Genomic DNA, 18,089 nt, shown 5'->3' with positions numbered 1-18,089 from the left:
TCCATACTACAGCGTCCTCATGAGGGTGGGGGGGTGGTCTGCCATGCTTCAAACACTCGTGAGCTGCAGAGTTTAGTGGCTGTAGCTTAGCATGGCGGACGAAGAGCTAATTCAGCCAGCACCGTCTTTGCTGAAATGTTTGGGCGCATTTTGGATTTTATTATTTGCTGTGTAAGAAGGAGGTTGACATGACTTATGCAGTGTGCAAAATCTGCAAAATGAAAGTCAAGTACTTCAGAAACACTTCAAATCCGCAAGCCCACATGCTATGCCATCACCTGGAGCTAAAAGAGGGGAGCAGCGCTATCTGCCGACTACTGACCAGCGCTTCACTAAACTGCCAGCCAACTCCGAACGAGCAAAGCAGATAAGTAAATTTACATCTAGAATCACTAGATTAACCTTGTAAAGCTGCATTTTCTTAAACATAAACATTTTTTAAGTAATATAACTATTTCTCAGAGCTCTTTGAATCGAAAATCGATTCTGAATCGAATTGTCACCCCAAGAATCGGAATCGAGTTGAATCGTGAGTTGTTGTACGATTCACATCCCTAGTGCGCACACGCATGTTGCAGCCAGGGACACCTGGTTCGTGTGTGAATAGTTAAAGTAGTTGAAAAAACATCCTTGCCGCTATTGTTTCTCTGATAACGTTGCTTTTCGTCCCACACATGGAAGAGTCATGTTCATCTCGTCGGATCATTAGGTATTCAGATATTGTCAATGTTCGTGCAAGACGTCCAACTTGGGAGGTTGGACGAAGTTGGACGACAACCAAATGGAACATTGACAATACGGGAACTACGCAAACGATGAGGAGCCGTCAAGACAGAAAGCAAAATGAAATATGGACAAATTGAGGTTGTCATCAGGATTCTTTCACATTTTTCAACAGTTTGAAAATCCTGACGAAGCACCAGCTACAGGATCTAAGCTGGCCGACAGTTAAACGTTGTCTCTGTTCATCAATCTAGATTTATTGTTTCGTTTTGGCTTCGGTGTCCTTCGTTAGTGCCATGTGACTGGGGCTTAAGAAGTGCTCCAGTATTTCCGTTGACATTTTTGTGTTATTTATAGGGCTGGGCAAGTTAACGCGTTATTATTGCATTAACGCATTAATTAATTAACGCTGACAATTTTTTATTGCACGTTAATGCGTTTTTGTTTTGTTTTTTTTTTACCAGCAGAGTACTTCAAGTCTTAAATATCACCTAAAGCACACAAAGCTCTAGTGCCCCCCTGGCACTGCCCATGCTTTCGTTCATATGGAAGAACATTTGCGTAGAACAATGTGATTAATCGCTATTAATCATGGAAATCAGCAATTAAAATTTTTAATCGTTGCCCAGCTCTAGTTATTTAATTTGTGCTTCCAGTAGGTATCATAGCTTAGCTGATGTTGGCTCCACACCACATGAAGCCAAACGCTCCACAGTTTTATCGGTTTATGGGTCGACTGTGACATAGGTGGACTTCTGCAGCAGTATAATTACCAGACACCTTTGCATCAGTAGATATTTTGAAAATCTGCTTTTGATTTGCTCAAGTCGGTGGTGAGTTCAGGTAGATCTATTCAGGCTGAGCCATGTAGTGTATTCGGCGTGACAACCAGCAAATGTTAACAATATAAGATGATAGAGGATGACAGCAGAGAAGTACATTGAAATATAGTATATAAATATAAACTCACATTTGGCATGTCTCAGGGTTTAGATGTTCCCTTATAAAGCTGGACTGGTGACAGAAGCATAAACACACAACAGTTTGCTTTTAGTCACCATTTGGCTTCTATATGAAGAAAAATAGCCACTCTAAGAATTCAAGACTTCATAGTGTTGAGAATTTTATTAATTGCCAGAAGGAACTTAGCTAAAATAATTAATAATTTTCAACTGGAATTGGTTGTACACAAGCAAAATCACTGTGAAATTTATAAAATGGATCACCCAGTTTCATACAGCTAAATAAGGGTACCTGTTGGCATGATGACAGTAAGGCTATGGCAAGCTGACATTTGACCCCAGTGATCTAGACTTTCAAACAAATGATTGACCTCTGGCCAACCTTGCCAGGGCAATTCAAGAATCTTCCCAAGTATGTACTACATTTGGTCCAAATCTGGTTGAAAAGCAGATCCATTGATCTTGACCTTTGGGGCGCAGCCTTCATTGACATATTAATTTAGGTAGAAATCAGCAAAAGGGCCTGGGAGGAGGAGAACAACAAACAGGCAGGCATGACCTTTGCCCCAATGCCTTGCCCCATATTAGATCTTGCTGAGCAACTGTGGAACAGACCTCCATCTGTGTAACAATTAGTAACAAAAGCGTGACGGTGTTTCATGAAGGTGATGGTGATGATTGTCACAGGGGAACCCAAAGTTTGCCATGAGTTAGAAAGTGATTAAATGTAAGTGACATGAATGTGTACATTGAGCAGTATATAGATATCATGTGTGAAAAAGTAAACGAATGTCAGGAGTTGCATCAATGCCCTCCACCCACCAGTCAAAAAAAGAAAAGATGTGAAGAAAAAATATATGAAGAAAAAGGGGGGAAAGTTAAAACATTAAAAAATCAACCAGAAGAGGAAGTTTTTACCCGAGGCTGAAATATATATGTCGGGTATTGCGAAGGCCCCGTCTATCTGTCTGTGCTCAGCATACGTCCAGTCCTGTTACTGCCAGGGTCTTAAAATTCACAGGGAATATTCTTGGGACACAGACTTTGGACAAGTTCAAAGATGGCTAACCTTGACATATTTCAAGAGGTCAAAAGGTCACATTCCATTTCCTATTTTTATGCTTATATGGCCGAGGGTATTTTAGCATTGTGTTATATTTAAGTTTGCTATCCTAATGTTATGTCACTGTACAGTGGTCCCTCGCTATATTGCGGTTCACCTTTCACACTCTCGCTGTTTCGCAGATTTTTTTTTGTGCAATTTTGCATGCTTCTCTTTTTTAACTGTCTGCTGTGCTTAGTTGCAGCCAAAATCTGGCAACAGGTCCAGAGACTACACTCGCTGTTTTGATGCAGACCGCTCCAGCAGCCAAGAAAAAGCACGCGCATTGTGTTCTGCGTGTGTCTGTTTATAAGAATCTTCTCGCTTAGAAGAAAAAAAGAGCGCCAACAACTACCCATATCACTCAGAAAAAGACACCTGCACCGAGGTGGAAAAAGACGCTGTGGAGCAGCGCCACGACGAAGAGGCGCAATCAGAGGAACTGTGAAATACTGGCCAGTTACTATTAATAATTTCTTATGTGTCCAACCTCGTAGGTTGATCGTTAAAATTAAATTTGTTAGTTCTAAAATCCATCATAATTATTTATAGGAAAACGTTCTATTTTTATTTCTCAAACAAATGTTTGAGCCTGAAAACAGGTTTTGATCTTTGGTTTCATTCTGTAATACTGGACTTATTTTTCTACTAATGTTTGAACTTTGAGAGTGTTTACACAGGAGAGAAAAGTGAGAAAATGTGTGTAGTGAGGGGTTTTACAGCCTTAAAACATCTATAATAATTGTAAAAAAAATAACGCTGACTACTTCGCGGAATTCACCTATCGCGGGCTATTTTTAGAACATAACTCCCACGATAAACGAGGGACCACTGTATATCAATATATTTTACACAGTATCATCTGTCCATAGAAGTCAGATGATCTTCTATGATATGCATAGTAAAATATTTTTGAAGATTTCTGCCTAATCTGTCAAAAATTCACTGGTATGAAAGACATATGGTTTACAATAAAATAAATATTATACTTTACAAATTTAGTTTTTTATATTGGTATTGACAATGGAAAGGATTGCTTACTACGACTATTTTTTTTTTTTAAATCAGTGACAGTATTACGATGTCATTCCATCAATGAGCAGAACTCACTCAGTGGAATGCCCAGGTGCAATGAATCAGACTCCCCCCACCAAGATTTCTGGCTCCACCCCTGGACCCAGAGCCACTGCAAGTGTCACAGGCAGGGCGCGTCACCTACATGCAGCTAGAAGCGGCACAATGATTAGCATTCCACACTACCACGAGGCAAGAAGGGAACTTGGACGTGGCGGCTGGAGTCTATCCCAGCAGTCATAGGGTGTCGGGGTGCACCTTTGAACACAGTCACATTCACACACACACACACCTACAGACTAGTTTACATTTCCAATCCGCCTGTGCAGTGCAGCTACAGTTACTGTTTTTATATTTAAATATAGTTAACACACATTTAAAATTTTTTGACCCTCACTCTGGTCCATAAGTATTTGGACACCTTGCTTCTATGTTCCACCACAATGCCGTTACAATGAAACAATCAAGATGTGTTTATACTGTAGACCTTCAGCTATAATTCACAAAGCACAAGAAAAAAGTTACAGCTACACACATATGCACAAAATATACTCTTTATGCATGTCACATGGGTGACTGGAGCATTGATCTGATGCGCTTTCTTGGATTCCACCATGAATCTGGTGATACAACATGCAAACATTGCACTGTCCCAGATTTCTCCAAGCACATCCAAAGAAGCTGAAAACTTTTTGTCTTGGTGGCTTCCCTCACTAGCCTCTTTATTTCATGGTCAGTTCACTTTTGAGAACTAACTACTCCAGACAGTTTTACCAGACAGTACCATCATGTTTGAATTTCTTAATGACTGATGTAAACAAAGTTCCAGACATATTCAGTGACTTGGAAATGTTCACGTATCCATCCCCTGACTGGCCAAAGAAAACTGGTTGTAGAAGTGATCATTTGTTGCATGATATTGTGCTATAATTTCTTTGGCTGTTTAGAATGTTTGAAGACTCAATTTACATTTTGTAATCTATCTTTGTACAAACTACAAAAGTTGTTTCTATTGAAATACTTTACAGAGTTTTTGACATAAAGAACCATGAGTGACAAACGTGACACTGTGTAAGGACAAATAAAATCATAGTTTAGCTTATTTGATCTTCTTTAGCTTTAGCAACTGTGTTGGTTGTGATTATCACAAACTATATCCTGGAAAACTGCCAATATCATGAATTAGTTTGAAAAGCCATTTAACAAATGTAATAGTAGCTTGTTTCACCGCTAACTAACTACGTACAGAGGAGTTCCTGTAAATAACAAATGTCATGCCCCTACACTGGTGTGTTCTGGGGTTGTTTCTTCTCTAGTTTGATCCAGATTCCCTTCTCCGATCGCAGAATGAGCTCCCCTACTGGCCGCAGTTCTTCACGTTTCTGACAAGCTTCAACAGTGAAGTTACGCAGAATGGATGCCAAGATCACTTTTTCTTCCATTAGTGCAAAACGCTGACCTGTGGAGAGTTAAAAATAAATAGAATAAAAATACTCCACAGTGCATCAAGAAAGTATTTACGGTGCTTCACGTTTCCCCATTTTATTATGTTACAGCCTTATTCCAAAATGGAGTAAATTCATTTTTCTCTCAAAATTCTGCTCACGATATCCCATCATGACATGAAAAAAAAAGCTTTTTCTGATTTTTTTGCAAATTTATTTAAATTAAAAAACAAAGAAACCACATGTACATAAACATTCATAAAGCAGTGTGAAAACTTTTTCATGTTTTCATTATGGGGTTTTGTGTGTAGAATTTTAAGGAAAAAAAATTAACTGAATGAATGAATATTTTTGGTGATGACAAATCCACTGGCATTTAAGCTATATCCACTGGTATGGTAAGCTGGCCCTCTAATAACACCTGACACATCTTCAAGAAATGTATATTTTTCTCAATTAGTCCATCCTTCCATTTAAAGTAATAACCCATTGTTGGTGGGGTGTGTGTGATGGAAGTTTTTCTGTATTTTCAGGACATAACTCATGATGGATAAAGACTCTGATGACAACAAGTTGTGCTTTGTGAAGTTCAAGGTATCTGTAGACTGGAAACTACATCCTCTGTCAGGAGTCCAACACTGTTAAAGGGACATTTATTCTAAATCACAGAAAATGACTAATGCAAATAACATTGATTTTTAGATTCCTCGTTCTCCAAGAATTCCAAAAATGTATAGATTTGCTAAACTACCAAAAGTTTTAACAAAAAATAGTAAACCTGATGATATGGGTTAAGACATTGACAAGTCCTAGAAACTTGAAAAGACAAACAGCCTTTATTTTTACCTATACAGTTACGGAGTCCAGCAGAGAAGGGCAGGTATGCATACGGAGGTCGTCCCACTGAATTCTCAGGCAGAAATCGTTCTGGTTGGAACTCCTCGGGCTCAGGGAAGTATCGCGAGTCACGATGGAGAGTGTATGTAATTACAATGGCATTGGCACCTTGGGGAACTTTGAATCCATCTACAAGTACACAAAAAAGATTCTTAATTTTGCTGACCTTTTCTGAAATGATCAGACATAAACATGGGAGGAGCATCTGCAAAGTTGGTTTGAAATGTAGGTCTTGTACAACTGAAGGGCTGTCACCTTCAGAAGCATTTGAGCTTTTCTATCTTCTGAATATGTGACACAAATGTCTTCTGCAACACTCGTACCTCTGTTGGTACCAGTGTATCTGCCCTTATACTGTAACATGAAGCAGATGAGTCTACGATGCCCCTTTGATGGGACACTAGTCTATCAGAGGGTAGAGCTTGGTAAAGCTTGGTGGTGTGAAACAATGCAGATTACAAGTCTTGTCAGTGGACACATTTAGCATGAGGGGGCGCAAACTCAGATCCAGATACAGCACGTTCAGAAAGTATTCACAGCACTTCACTTTTTCCACCCTTTAGGTTCCAGCCTTATTCCAAAATGGAGTAAATTCATTTTTCCCCTCAATCTTTCTAATTTTCTACTCACAACACCCCATAACAACAACATGAAAAACTTTTTCCTTTTTTGACATTTTTGGAAATTTATTAACAGTAAAAAAAAAGAACTAAGAAATCACATGCACTTAAGTATTCACACCCTTTGCTCAATACTTTGTTGATGTACATTTGGCAGCTATTACAGCCTCAGGTCTTCTTGTATATCATGCCACAAGCTTGGCACACGTATCTTTTCGAAGTTTTGCCCATTCCTCTTTGCAGCGCCTCTCAAGCACCATCAGGTTGGATGGGGAGCGTCGGTGCACAGCCATTTTCAGATCTATCCAGAAATGTTCAATCGGATTCAGATCTGGGCTCTGGCTGGGCCACTCAAGGACATTCACAGAGTTGTCTTCAAGCCACTCCTTTGAAATCTTGGTTGTGTGTTTAGGGTCATTGTCCTGCTGAAAGATGAACCATCACCCCAGTCTGAGGTCAAGAGCGCTCTGGAGCAGGTGTTATCCAGGATGTCTCTGTACTTTTCTGCATTCATCTTTCCCTCAATCCTGACTAGTCTCCCAGTTCCTGCTGCTGAGAAACGTCCCCACAGCATGATGTTGCCACCACCATTCTCCACTTTAGGGATGGTGCCTGGTTTCCTCCAAACATGATGCCTGGCATTCACACCAAAGAGTTCAATTTTTGTCTCATCACACCAGAGAATTTTGTTTCTCATGGTTTGAGAGTCCTTCAGGTGCCTTTTGGCAAACTCCAGTTGGGCTGCCATGTGCCCTTACTAAGGAGGGGCTTCTGTCTGGCCACTCTACCATACAGGCCTGATTGGTGGATTGCTGCAGAGAGCGTTGTCCTTGAAGGTTCTCCTCTCTCCATAGAGGAATGCTGGAGCTCTGATAGAGTGACCATCGGGTTCTTGGTCACCTCCCTGACTGAGGCCCTTCTCCCCGATCACTCAGTTTAGATGGGCAGCCAGCTCTGGGAAGAGTCCTGATGGATCCAAACTACTTCAATTTATGGATGATGGAGGCCACTGCGCTCATTGGGACCATAAAAGCAGCAGAAATGTTTCTGTACTCTTCCCCATATTTGTGCCTCAAGACAATCCTGTCTGGGAGGTCTACAGACAATTCCTTTGACTTCATACTTGGTTTGTGCTCTCACATGCTCTGTCAACTCTGGGGCCTTATATGTAGACAGGTGTGTGTCCTTCCAAATCATGTCCAATCAACTGAATTTACCCCAGGTGGACTCTAATTAAGCTGTAGAAACATCTCAATGATGATCAGTAGAAATAAGATGCATTTGAGCTCAATTTTTAGCTTCATGGCAAAGGCTGTGAATACTTATGTACAAGCCTTAGTTTTTTTTTTATTCTTAATAAATTTGCAAAAATCTCCCAAAAAAAAAAAAAAGCATTTTCCACATTGTCATTATAGGGTATTGTGTGTTGAATTTTAAGGAAAAAAAAATGTATTTCATCTGTTTTGGAATCAAGCTGTAACATAACATTATGTGGAAACAATGCAGCACTGTGAATACTTTCCGGATGCACCGTATTGGTCGAACATTTCACGCAGACGGAAATGTTCAGTAAAGACATTCTTTCTGTTAGTTTTGAACCGTGTATACTAAAAAACATTCTGCCACCGGCACCATTCACACAGTATCACAAGCTGTAGAACAGAAATAATCATTATTAAGCGCAGTTTCAATTAACACACATCATAATTAATAATAGAACACTGCCCTAGTGCATGCTGGGAAGTGGAGCATCCTGAGATAGTGCAGTAAGATATGATTTATTTACACAAAATGATCACTGAATAAAAATGACAAAAAATGTTTATCTGTTTATTTTTTTAAGAAATATCCAGTTCATTCCAAAATAGATGTTTTTGCAAAATGTTACTCTTGTTATTGCTGTTAATGTGCACCTAGTTTGTTTGTTTGTTTGTTTTTTGTTAAAAAAAAAAAAACAATAAACCTACAGTATATAAAATAAACATAATCCCAAAATAATAATAATAATAATAATAATTATTATTATTATTATTATTATTGTTGTTGTTGCTATAACAGCACCTTATTCTTCCTTTTTATACAAAAAATACCAAAAACGTGTAGAAGCAAAGGAGTATTTAGGAATAAAAGAAGTTGCATTGCAAAGTGGAATTAAGTCTAATGTACTGTATTTTAAAACATTTAAAATTAAATGCAAATAAATACAATTCCAAAATTAGTGAACGTTTAATTTGTTATAATTATTATTATTTTATGTGTGCTATTTTTATTTTTATTAAATTAAAAGCAGAGAAACTACAAAAAAGTGGTTATATTGCAAATAGGATTTAAGTGTAGTGTATTTTTAAAATGTGTCTAAAATTCAATCCAAATAAATTCCAAAATGCAATTCCAAAATTCATGGTTTGTGTTATTGTTACTATTACTAGTAGTTGTAGCAGCAGCAGTAGTAGTATTAGTAGTAGCAGCATTTATTATTATTATTATTATTATTATTATTATTATTATTATTATTATTATTATTATTATTGTCCTCTGTATAAAGTTGAGATAACATTTAGGAGACAAAAAATTAAACATTTAAAAACTATCTGCATACTCACTGATGTTGCAGTCTTCAGAGAGTCTACGGGCGAAAAAGGGCACAGAGGGAAACAGTCGCAGGGACTCTTTGATCACACATTCCAGATATTTGAGCTTCTTCAGATCGTCCGTGTTAACAGGCCGCCCAGACGTTCCTTTGTACAGACACACAATGTGCTATTACATCTTCTCTGTGCAGAACTAATACTGTATATAAATTATTTGAACAGATTTATGCCGATTGTCTCAGGCCATCTGCAGTGTAGAGGGCAGTTTCCTGCTGCTTAACATTCTCCAGAATAATCTATAGCATATAAGACACAGTCGTATCAGCTACATGTGCTCGTGTGGTTGACTGTTGTGTGGGCCGCTGAAGAGGAGGTACTGCTGGCCCACCACCACCAGATGGCGCCCTGCTTGAAGTGCGGGCTTCAAGCAGGAGAGGGCGTCATAGCAACCGGGAGTGACAGCTGTCACCCGTCATCAGCACCAGCTGTCACTCATCCACATCACATCACCACCACCATAAAGGCCGGACTGCAACTCCACCTCCCCGCCAAGAAATCAGCTACCTTGGAGGTAATTTTCTCTGCTGAACAAAACATTGATTAATAGTCTGAACTTCTTTGCAGCTGTTTTCCTGTGGTGTTGCCTTATCTGTGGGACTGGCGTTTGGTGTGATCAGCAACGGCTTCGCTTCACACTCCAACCAGATAAGTGGTTAGACAGGAGCTGCACGAGTGTGTGATTGGAGGTGGAGGTGCTCCCTCCCGTAAGAACACAGACGGTGGAATTACTGAGTGTGCGAACTCACACTCATCAAAACTGTTTCTGTTCTCTACCAGCAGTACCCGGTCTGACAGCTGGAGACGGTGGCCACCTGGGGCTCCAGGACTTGGCGGCTACGGTGTTCTTCAGATCCGTTGGCGGTGAGGGCCGTGTGGGATCCGGCTCGGTTCAGGACGGACGTCTCCTATCCTCAAGCCTGCCCACACGTCACTCAACATTTAATTGTCTGTGGTACCAAAACTGTATTTGTCTGTATTCCGTTGTGCACTTCACAACATTAAATTGTTACTGTTTGGCTTATCCATTGTCCGTTCATTTAACGCCCCCTGTTGTGGGTCCATGTTCCTACACCTTCACAACAGTTGACAGCATGTGGTGACTTCCCTTTGATACAAGTTCTAGAGCAAACTTGGTGTCAAGGTTACAAAAATGTTCCGGAAAAGTGTTTGTAGTTCTCCATCACTAATTTGCAGTACTGACAAAAGTTTTTGGTATCATCCCCAGGCACACATTCTATTCTTTAATTCTGTGTTTTGTGCATTTCACCCTGTATTTCCCCACATATGAGGGGTGATGGAGAAGTTTTGAGCCTGATCCAGAAAAAGTAGGGAGTGGTTCTCCATTTTCTGCATCCTAAGAAACCAACATTTCTCGAGAATGTGTCAAATTTTGACTCACTGGGTGCAATGTTGAGAAATGTTGGTTTCTCTGAATGCAAAATATGGAGAACCACAGACTACTTTTCGTGGGTCATGGTTAAAACCTCTCAATCACCCCCCATAGTTTGCATCATGTTTTCTCCCTGCCATTGCTAGCTTAAAGCGCTAGCTGATGCTGAGGCAAGCGTCATGTCTGGGAGGTTCAAAACACTTCACATAGATTTTAAGTGATGTGGTGCATCACAGTGAACAACAGTCTAAAACGTTATGTATATGTGAAAAAGTGAGAAGCCAAAAGAACTTACTTTACTAATATGATAAGTTAAACGATGAGAACATTGGGGTTTTTTTTTTTTTAGTTATTACTTACACAAAGCATTAATACTCCCATTGTTACAGAGCTACTTTAACTCTAAGGTCCAGTTTGTAGGTTGATGTCAGTAGCTAGCTTGATTTATACAATTAATTTTTTCCCCCTTGAGAAGTTGACTGTATCAAGTGTCTTCAGATGAATGATAGCATTAGCTAGTTTCTAACTTTGCAAAGTTTTGCTTTAAGCTATTGAGGAAGACGGACATCGGGACATTGGTCACGTGATCTGCGGTGTCCCGTCATTACCATTTTAAAGTAAATGCAAAGGAAGGGAACTTCTTTGTCTACTGTAATATTTCGATCGGTATTAATCCGGTAAATGCGGCAAAAGGGTGCTGTGTCTTTGGCTGTGCAGGAGGTGAGGGGGCATACTGCCGTTACCAAAAACATCCTGAAGTTCTTGGTGGACTTTCCTTTGCACCTCAGGGTGTGAGCCCAGCAGATGCAGTGTCCAGTTCATTGAGGCTGCTGTGGTATCATGACCCTAGAGAGTAAGATGAAATTAAAGAAACACCGTGGAAGGTTTCATTTTACTTATTGTTAGCTGTACTTGACTAACCCTAAACATGAAGGTGTCCACTTCTTCCTGGATGTCCTGATGGCTCAGGTTGTTGCCGTTCTCATCTGTGGTTTGCAGGAGCATGTCCAGGAACGCCCGTCTTTTCCGTGTCCCTTGGTCAGATTCGCTGTCTGACTCCATATATGGCATATTTTCTGCTCTTTCTTGTATCACCTAGAGAGGGTCAAATATAGTATTGTCCTAAAATTACTTCTGCATTGGATTACTGCTTCCAGTATTATGGAGTTAAATGGGGCAGTTGACTGGGGGCACGTTCTTTGGTGCAAGTGGGCTGAAAGGAGCGTTTCTAAAACAACTGGTTGTCATGACAGCACTTAGATGACGATGGTAGAGCTGGAGTTAAGTGCATTTAATGACCTGTGCACATACTGATATGGAGAATGAAGTATTTGCTACATTTATGTGAAACTTACATCCTTACATCTTTGCTCATCAACTTGGTCAGGTCTGGTTCCCCAGTAGCAACCATCTGGTCCATCACCAACTTTATACAGCCATCTGTCTACTGCAACCAGATGGAATGTGGGCATCTATTTGGCCTGGTCTAGCCTCTGGTGTCTTCAACACTGAGGCACCTGCATGCTAGATCATGCCCAGAGAAATCCTCCACATAGTCAACTTATACGTACAACTTATCAGAGCATTCCTAAAAAAATCATTTGTTGGACACAAAGTAGTTCCAGCAGTACCCAAGCATTCTCAGTGTCCATGTCATTCAGCTTCTTGTATGCTGTAATCAGAGCATCAATCGATTCCATAAAGATCACAGCAACATCCGCAAAGTTGAGGTCAGTAAACCTTTCCTCACAAGCAAAGATACCTAAGTGGCCATTTCCACAAACGTGCTCAACACTAGGTCCATGCAAGCACTGAACATAGTCAGAACCAGGAGACCTTCCTGATGAATGCCAGAATTCACTGGGAAGAAGTCAGAGAATCCACACAGCACTCAGTGTATGATGTTCAGCAACTTCCTGGGGATCCCACAAATTCTCGGGGTCTTCCAGAGAGCAACTCGTTTAAACTGAAACAAACCCTTTGTGAAAATCAACAAAAGTTGCAAAGAAGCACTGCCTAATTTTGTGTTTGTGTTCTACGAGTACTTGCAGAACTCCGATATGGTCAGTGGTTGACTTCTTGGGTGTGAAGCCAGACTGTCTGGTCAATGAATGAAAAGTAACTGGAACTGAATTCATTAATAATAGTACTTGCAAGCACCTTCCTCGGTATTATCAAACAACAAGGAAGGGAAATTCAAAGCAAAGCAATATTACAGAAAATTCTTACATTTCTGACATTGCCTGTAATATGTGTGCACTGGGCATGATGTAGGTTGTGACCAAGGTTGGGTAGGATTACTCTGAAATGTAATCCAAAAGTAATTAGATTACAAGTAATCCAAACGTATGTACATACATACATGTAATCCACATGTATTCTTTCAAAGTAATCCTACCCAACCTTGGTTGTGACTGTGTGTAATCCGTGATGATGGAATGGCCTAAACGACTCTCAGTTACAAGCACATTGAGCAGTCGATAGTTAGTATTTTAATGTCCACAAAAGTACTCACTCTCTTGGTGAAGGAATGGAGGATCTTGAGTGTCTTGTCATGATCCCGGCCCTCACCAAACCAGTCATAAATAAAATCAGGCCAAAACCAAGGTGTCCGCTGTCTGCGACTGACAATGTCACTCATTCTAAGGAAAAACCATAAATCTCAAAAATGTATGTTATAAAGCTACATTATGTCATTATTACATGTCTGATTGATGTAAAATGGACAAAATAAAACTTAAAAACCTAAAAGAACTCACTTGTATACACTCTGTACATACTGGGAATCAGAATTACTCTGGGCATAGACTTTTTTCCCCATGGCTGTCTCTGAAAACAGTAATGTGGATAAAACATAATTGTTCCCAGACTGATCCAGTGTGGCTGGATCAAACATATATGGACAAATTTCCATATTTTATGTGAAAATACTGGGTAATTGTCCATCCTTTCATGAAAACTGAGTAAACGTACCACAGATGATATCCAGGGCACACAGAGTGATGTGGCTGCAGCAGTTGAATGGACCATTCCCTGCCAGCCTCTCTAACTTCTCCACCAGGATCTCGGCCTGTTCACACATCACTTCCAAAAACTCTGTCAGGATGGAGAAGTGGAACGTAGGGGTCAGCATCTTTCGCCGCTGGCGCCACTTACGCCCAGTGCTGATCAAAGGAGTAAGAGGTCAAGAAAAGTCAGGTTTGGACATGGACACAGGATCAGCTATTTTGTAAGGGTTTTTGATTGATTGATTGATTGATTGATTGATTGATTGATTGATTGATTGATTGATTGATTGATTGATTGATTGATTGATTGATTGATTGGTCATAGGCAGATCTAGGTTGGTCTTGATTGGATGTTGGCTCAAACCAAGAATTCCAGTCGCGCAATGATAATCCCAACAAAAATCTGAACATTTGTTTTTCAAAATCTAGTTTTCATTCAGGTCCTCACTATCACCTTTCTTTGACTGAGCTGCTCCTGTAGTGCTCCCTATTTCCTCAGCAACAAATATGCGTTATTTATGCAGTATACTAGGACCTACTTTGGACGTCAAGTTCATATTTTGTCATGATACCACTTGCGATGGTTTGCTAATATGATTACAAATTGTTTCCTTGTCAAACAATGTCATTCACAAAGTTTAGATGTGGGTGCATGCATTCGTGCTGCATGTTGATGCATGAAACAACACTATGGAAATCATGTGTCCTGGTGGATAACCACCCAAGTACACGATGGATCATCTCCATATTCTGAAAGCAGCCATCTAGCTGCCACATCCAGGTGATACCTTAGAGTCCCCTTTGTCTTTTTGAGTTGCTTTTTTCTCAGCATGAAGGCTCCTGTGTGCTGGTTCTTCCTTAATGAAATGTGCCACTTGACCATAGTGATTAGCCTCACACTCACTCACTCACTCGTCTTCAACTGTTTACTCCAATTAAGGGTCACAGTGGCTGCAGCCTATCCTCATGCCCTATGACTGCTGCATAGGGCATGAGGCGGGATACAGGGACGCCAGTCTGTTGTTGGGCCACACATAGAAAAACAAACACATTCACACCCACACACAATTTAAAGTTTCAATTCACCTAACCTGCATGCCTTTGGATGTGGGAGGAGGCCAGAGCCCCAGAGAGAACCATTGCTAACACTGGGAAAACATGCAAACTCCACACAGAAAGGCCACAGGTGGGAATTGATCCCATGACCTTCTTGCTGAAGGCAACAGTGCTAACCACTAAACCACCATGCTGTGGATTAGCCACAAGGCCTCCAAATAGCCGGCCTCACAGGACAATACAGCAAAGTCATCTGTTAGGCCTGGCGAGGTGTAGGTTTGGAGGAGTGTAATGCTTCAATCCCATGTAAGTAGTCTGACACTGACTAGCCATAGGTGTCAAACTGATTCCAGAAAGGACCAAGAGGGTGCAGGTTTTCTTATAACCACCAACTCCAGCAGGTGATTTCACTGATGAACTCTTGATGTTCATTAGTGAAATCACCTGCTGGAGTTGGTGGTTACAAAGACACCTGCACCCTTTTGGCCCTTTCTGGAATCAGTTTGACACCTATGGGACTAGACCATAGGGAATAATCCTGTTGTGTCTGATTTGTGGCGTTCATTGCTGGTTACGGTCACAAATTGACCTTTAAAAGGAGTTTCCCTGGCGATGCGGAGCCGCTAAAATGGATATTTGCGACCAGTATAACAGCATGAACATCCACAAATCATCAGACACAACAGGGTTATTCCCATTCTAATTCAGTTCCATCATTTGCGCAGTTTATTTTTCTGTAGGTAATTCAGTTGGCAAGGCTTACTGTGAGGCAGTGTCATTCCAACAGCGGTCAGGGCGCAGAGTAATCCATCAAATGTGAAAATCCATCAAATCCATGAAATGTGAAATGGTAATTCTGTGTCAGAATCCACATCAATACTTTTGTATGGTAGAGTAAATTCGCCCATTTCGGTGGTGGCAGCGGTACGCGACTTTCTTTTTCTCTCAGCTAACAGCGCTAACAGCTAGCAGCACGTGGCCGGTGTTCTTTCAAATTGTGCGTCTCATCGCATAAATCGACAGCTCCGCATTCCAACAATATTGCGCACACATCCAAATGTAAAACCGTCTAATATTTTGCCACCGTTACGCCAATATTATAAGGTCTGAAATCTCACACAATTAACCAATCAGATTTGCGGAAAAAATGTAATTAGATTAGAATAAATGATGTGCCACCTGCCGACAAATTTCTGTTTAAAAAAAAAAAAAATTTAAGGCCTCACTAACTTTAGCACCTCCCTAGCCCAGTTTCTCAGCTCCATGTACAGCCAGGAATGGAAACCAAGCCCTGCACTATGACTATTCTAGGTGATATGCAAAGTGTCCTCTGAGATGAATCACCTTCTTCTGTGGGTATTAACAACTCCAGTACAGATCAGGTTTGCCACAGAAGCACTCCCACATTCTCTTTGGGTTGTCTGTCCTACTTATTTTTGCAAATGTTCCTCCCAGCTGTCATGCTAACTTATGTGAAAAGATTTGACCCTTAAAACTAGTGAGATTAAATCTGGAACACCAGGAAGACAGCGGTCTAAAGAACTCCAGCTTGAATCAGATCTGTTCACACAGTAGATACATTGACAAAGATAAGATACAAATAAGAATTAGGACCACAAATAAAAGCTAGGGCCAAAAACTGATCTAAAAAATATCAAGTTCCAGTACCCCAAAAAAATCTGATCTTGTAATATTGTATTTTCTAGACTATAAATAATGTGTGTTTGTTTATTTGTTTGTTTTTTTTACTAGTTTATGAGGTCCTGCAACCTCTACTATGGTGCAACTTATATGTAAAAAAAAAAATAGGGGTGTAATGGTACATAAAAATCATGGTTTGGTACATTTTCAGGAGAGTGGAAACACGCAACACATTAATTACATTTGGCCTATGCTCTTTAGGCTGGTATGTGACTGAATTGTCTTTCCAGATTGCTAAAAAATGTTGTTGAAATATATATTTGAAAAATAAATGCAACTTATACCTCAGTGTAACTTGTATGTGTGTTTTTTCAGTTAATGAAGCATTAATTGACAGATGTGATTTCTACTCTAGTGTGACTTGTCTGGAAAGTACAGTCATTAAATTCAGGTCATATGTTAATGTGAACACAGCACTGGTCAGAGTGTGGCTTCATACCTCGTCAACAGACCAGTTCCAAGCCATGGATGAAGGAAGTCGTATGCAAAGGCTTTGTCCATGTGAGATGGGTTGTTCAGAACTGTCTACATAAAGATTGTTGAAAAAACAAACAAAAAAACAACCATGCAAACATATCAGAGCCCAAAGTTTTATGGTCTTGTTGAAACACACATAAAGAGATTAGAATCATTATGTTCCTGCACGTAAAGACTTTAACTCCAAAGAACATTCATGTTATTGTGGTTGGTGCATTAAGGGATGATGCTCCAAGCGTTACCAGTGCAAACGTGCACATCTGCCATTTATAATGATAGAGAGGACCCTGCAAAGTGTGGACCAGTGTGGTGATGGTGTCCATGGTGAAGGATGATGTGTAACTGACTATCAGTCAGAGGGCTGATGGTGTTGGACTCTCCCGTGAGAGAGTTGGGACCATTCTGCAGAAAGATTTAGCAATGTCAATGGTTTATGCCCGTTGGCTGGGATCTCTTCTGATCTTTGATCAAACACACACCAGGATCAACATGTCAAGGGAGAACTCAAGCATTCTGAAGTAGATTTATAGACAATCCATGTGTGGGGAAACGCATTCCAAGTGAGGTATAGTCTGCAGTGAAGGTGATGGTCCCAGTGTTAGGGGAAGCATTTTGTTCATGGACGACCTTCCAAACAGCCAAACTGTAAATTAAAAGTGCAAAGAAAGATGGATGAGGTAGTGACACAATGCAGTCAAGCTCTCAAACCCAGGAAAGTTGATGATACATTTTTGTTTTTGTTTTTTTTTAATTGAGACATTGACCCAAACCACAAGTCAGTGGTTGCCATGGCTGCGGTGATTGGCTATGAACAATCACAGCATCATGGTACAAGCCAACGGGTTACAGAGTCTTTGTAAGCCAGTCAAGAATTTGTTGTAAATCTCTTGATAGGTGTATTATAGATATTGGGCTTTTTTTTTTTTTTTTTTTGAGGTTTGATCTTTTGTCAACAACTACGACTGAAATTTTGGGGTGTTTAT

The 18,089-nt window shown here is 40.3% G+C and overlaps 1 protein-coding gene across 1 annotated transcript; it reads right to left on the bottom strand.

Annotated features, from left to right (window-relative positions):
* Positions 1-5,141: 5,141 nt before the first annotated feature.
* LOC117525851 (cytochrome P450 4V2-like) lies at positions 5,142-17,429 on the bottom strand. The gene is made up of 10 exons (XM_034187777.1): positions 17,349-17,429; positions 17,069-17,154; positions 13,838-14,028; positions 13,624-13,693; positions 13,380-13,506; positions 11,786-11,959; positions 11,608-11,710; positions 9,427-9,561; positions 6,153-6,332; positions 5,142-5,320 (listed from the first exon to the last, which is right to left on the bottom strand). Exons 1-10 carry the CDS (start codon positions 17,427-17,429, stop codon positions 5,142-5,144), a joined length of 1,326 nt encoding a protein of 441 aa, XP_034043668.1.
* Between the last annotated feature and the right edge of the window lie 660 nt (positions 17,430-18,089).

Source organism: Thalassophryne amazonica, chromosome 15 (genome assembly GCF_902500255.1).
Source record: "Thalassophryne amazonica chromosome 15, fThaAma1.1, whole genome shotgun sequence".
NCBI lineage: Eukaryota > Metazoa > Chordata > Actinopteri > Batrachoidiformes > Batrachoididae > Thalassophryne > Thalassophryne amazonica.
The sequence above is the reverse complement of the archived record's forward strand: the minus strand, read 5'-3'. Positions and strand labels throughout refer to the sequence as shown.